Genomic DNA, 3,777 nt, shown 5'->3' with positions numbered 1-3,777 from the left:
AGATCCATCTGATTCCAAACCTAGTGTCCTTTCCAATATAAAAACCCAAAACCAAACCCAATGCCGTCAAGTTGATTCCGACTCATAGCAACCCTACAGGACAAAGTAGAACTGCCCCCATAGTTTCCAAGGAGCGCCTGGCCGATGTAGCACTTAACTACTACGCCACCAGGGTTTCCCTTTCCAATATACCTGCTGCTTATTTATGTCTCCTCACCTATTTATGTGCTAACTCAACTTCTCTCCCTCCCTTCTTTTGCCCCTTCTTCTACAGGCCCGTGACTAAGGTGTAGACTAAGAGGTGGAGTCATGCTTCACACGGCCATATCATGCTGGCAGCCATTCCTGGGTCTGGCTGTGGTGTTAATCTTCATGGGATCCACCATTGGCTGCCCTGCTCGTTGCGAGTGCTCTGCCCAGAACAAATCTGTTAGCTGCCACAGAAGGAGGTTGATCGCCATCCCAGAGGGCATCCCCATTGAGACCAAAATCTTGGACCTTAGCAAGAACCGGCTGAAAAGTGTCAACCCTGAAGAATTCATATCATATCCTCTGCTGGAAGAGATAGACTTGAGTGACAACATCATTGCCAATGTGGAGCCAGGAGCTTTTAACAATCTCTTTAACCTTCGTTCCCTTCGCCTAAAAGGCAATCGCCTGAAGTTGGTCCCTTTGGGGGTATTCACTGGCCTATCTAACCTCACAAAGCTTGACATTAGTGAGAATAAGATTGTCATTTTACTGGACTACATGTTCCAGGATCTGCATAATCTGAAGTTTCTAGAAGTGGGGGATAATGATTTGGTTTATATATCACACAGGGCCTTCAGCGGGCTGCTGAGTCTGGAGCAGCTCACCTTGGAGAAGTGTAACCTAACAGCCGTACCAACAGAAGCCCTCTCCCACCTCCGCAGCCTCATCAGCCTACACCTGAAGCATCTCAATATCAACAATATGCCCGTGTATGCCTTTAAAAGACTGTTCCACCTGAAACACCTAGAGATTGACTATTGGCCTTTACTGGATATGATGCCTGCCAATAGCCTCTATGGTCTCAACCTCACGTCCCTCTCAATTACCAACACCAACCTGTCCACAGTACCTTTCCTTGCCTTTAAACACCTGATATACCTGACCCACCTTAACCTCTCCTACAATCCCATCAGCACTATTGAAGCAGGCATGTTCTCTGATCTGATCCGCCTTCAGGAGCTTCATATAGTGGGGGCTCAGCTCCGCACCATTGAGCCTCACTCCTTCCAAGGGCTCCGCTTTCTTCGTGTGCTCAACGTGTCTCAGAACCTGCTGGAAACACTGGAAGAGAATGTCTTCTCCTCCCCAAGGGCATTGGAGGTCCTGAGCATTAATAACAACCCGCTGGCCTGTGACTGCCGTCTCCTCTGGATCCTGCAGCGGCAGCCCACGCTGCAGTTTGGTGGACAACAGCCCATGTGTGCTGGCCCAGACACCATCCGCGAGAGGTCATTCAAGGATTTCCATAGCACTGCCCTTTCTTTTTACTTCACCTGCAAAAAACCCAAAATCCGTGAAAAGAAGTTGCAGCATCTGCTGGTGGATGAAGGGCAAACAGTCCAGCTGGAATGCAATGCTGATGGGGACCCACAGCCTGTGATTGCCTGGGTGACACCTCGAAGGCGTTTTATCACCACCAAGTCCAATGGAAGAGCCACGGTGTTGGGCGATGGCACCTTGGAAATCCGCTTTGCCCAGGATCAAGACAGTGGGATGTATGTTTGTATAGCTAGCAATGCTGCTGGGAATGACACCTTCACAGCCTCCTTGACTGTGAAAGGATTTGCTTCAGACCGCTTCCTTTACGCGAACAGGACCCCTATGTACATGACTGACTCAAACGACACCGTCTCCAATGGCACCAATGCCAACACCTTCTCTCTGGACCTTAAAACAATACTGGTGTCTACAGCCATGGGCTGTTTCACATTCCTGGGAGTGGTTTTATTTTGTTTTCTCCTCCTTTTTGTGTGGAGCCGAGGGAAAGGCAAGCACAAAAACAGCATTGACCTTGAGTATGTGCCCCGAAAAAACAATGGTGCTGTTGTGGAAGGGGAAGTGGCCGGACCCAGGAGGTTCAACATGAAAATGATTTGAGGGTCCACCACTCACACTATTGTTTCTGTGTCATTGTTGGTAACCGCCAAGACACCCTGGCACAGTAAATTAATAGGTCAAGAGGCAGCTTCATGCAGCTGCCCCTATGTCAATGCAGGGTTTATGGAAACAGGAGGACTTATGGAGACTCTCCACGTCGAGGCAGGCAGGCGTGTGTCAGAGCCTTTCACACAGTGGGATACTAATTGTTTGCGTTGCAAATATTGGCTTTCTGGGGATCTCAGTAATGAACCTGAACCGTTGGCTCATGCTCATGGACAGTTATTCAGCATTTTCTACCACTGCAAAAACAAGAGAAAAATTAAAAAAGAACAACCTACAGTGTAGGATTTACGTATTAAAAAGACACATTTGTCTAAAACATACTCTACAGAAAAATTTGTATCTATGATTATCATTTGTTAAAGCCTTGCCTCATACCATATTGTTGGTTCAGCACCACAACAAAATCAATATATTCTTTTCTTTTCTTTTGAAACATATATGCTGTATATGTTTTCAAGCAATATGAATGAGAGGTTCTGCTTTGAGTTACTCACCACTATAGATCCAAGTGTGATTGATTTTACCTTCCTTTACGTACAGATAACCCTAAGACTAGATCCCTGGAGTTATAGGCGGAGATATGTTGAGAGATACATTTGTCTGATGTAGGATGCCAACAAACAAGACCCAAGGCAAAACTGCTCAACTCTGTTAATTTCTGTTACTATAAATAAAGGCATGCGCCTAGTTTTGATACAGAATGGAATATTTTTTATACTTGTGATATCACACTGGACCAGTTTACTGTAACAAAGCCCTGGGTTTCTTCAGATGGTGGTGTGCCACTAGATATAATTGACCTATAAAATGTAAGGTAGGTGTTAATGATGAAAATGATCCATTTAACTACAACTTGGTTTTACCAACGTGTTAGTGGAAAACAGTGGTTATCTATAATCCTGTAATAGTCACCTCATAGCTAAGATCTAGAATTCAGATGTTCTAAAGCTCTCTGAGTAAGAAATTCTTTTCAGATGCCAACACAAACCAGGGTGATCCTTGCATAGCATGATGTTAATGCAACTAAGGATCTGATTAAAATCCAATAGCTGCCTGAAGGCTAGATTGCTGCTAGTCACAGGGACATCTAGCTACTCCCTCTCTCTGATGTTGTCTATTCAGATAGGGTGCACACAGTACTACCTTCAATGGGCAACTTCAGGGCTTCTCTCTGCTTCATTACCAAGTAGGTTTTGGGTTTTATTTTGAAAATTAACTTGTGCAGACAACAGGAATCTTGTTTTTAAAGAGATGAGAAAAACATGGTGTATTAGAATCAGGGCTTTGAACCAGTTTGTTCTGGTTCAAACCCCTGCTGAGAATTTGCATTTCTAACAAGTTTCCTGCTGAGAATTTGCATCTCACTCCCAGATATACTGAATCAGAATCTACAGTTTAACAAGATCCCCAGGTGATCCTTATGTATAACTTCCTGGGAACTTTTTAGAAATGCAAATTCTCAGCAGGGGTTCAAAGCTCTGATTAGAAAGCACTAATTTACTGTTGTTTTATTTCCTTCACTGAGGAAAAATCAAGAGTATAGCTCTGTAACTATGTTCAAATTTACTGACTCTTACCCAC

General features: G+C 44.5%; 1 protein-coding gene across 1 annotated transcript; it reads left to right on the top strand.

Annotated features, from left to right (window-relative positions):
* Positions 1 to 309: 309 nt before the first annotated feature.
* Positions 310 to 2,130, top strand: LINGO2 (leucine rich repeat and Ig domain containing 2). The gene has a single exon (XM_049896522.1). It carries the CDS (start codon positions 310 to 312, stop codon positions 2,128 to 2,130), a length of 1,821 nt encoding a protein of 606 aa, XP_049752479.1.
* The last annotated feature ends 1,647 nt before the right edge of the window (positions 2,131 to 3,777 follow it).

Source organism: Elephas maximus, chromosome 9 (genome assembly GCF_024166365.1).
Source record: "Elephas maximus indicus isolate mEleMax1 chromosome 9, mEleMax1 primary haplotype, whole genome shotgun sequence".
Lineage (NCBI taxonomy): Eukaryota > Metazoa > Chordata > Mammalia > Proboscidea > Elephantidae > Elephas > Elephas maximus.
The sequence above is the reverse complement of the archived record's forward strand: the minus strand, read 5'-3'. Positions and strand labels throughout refer to the sequence as shown.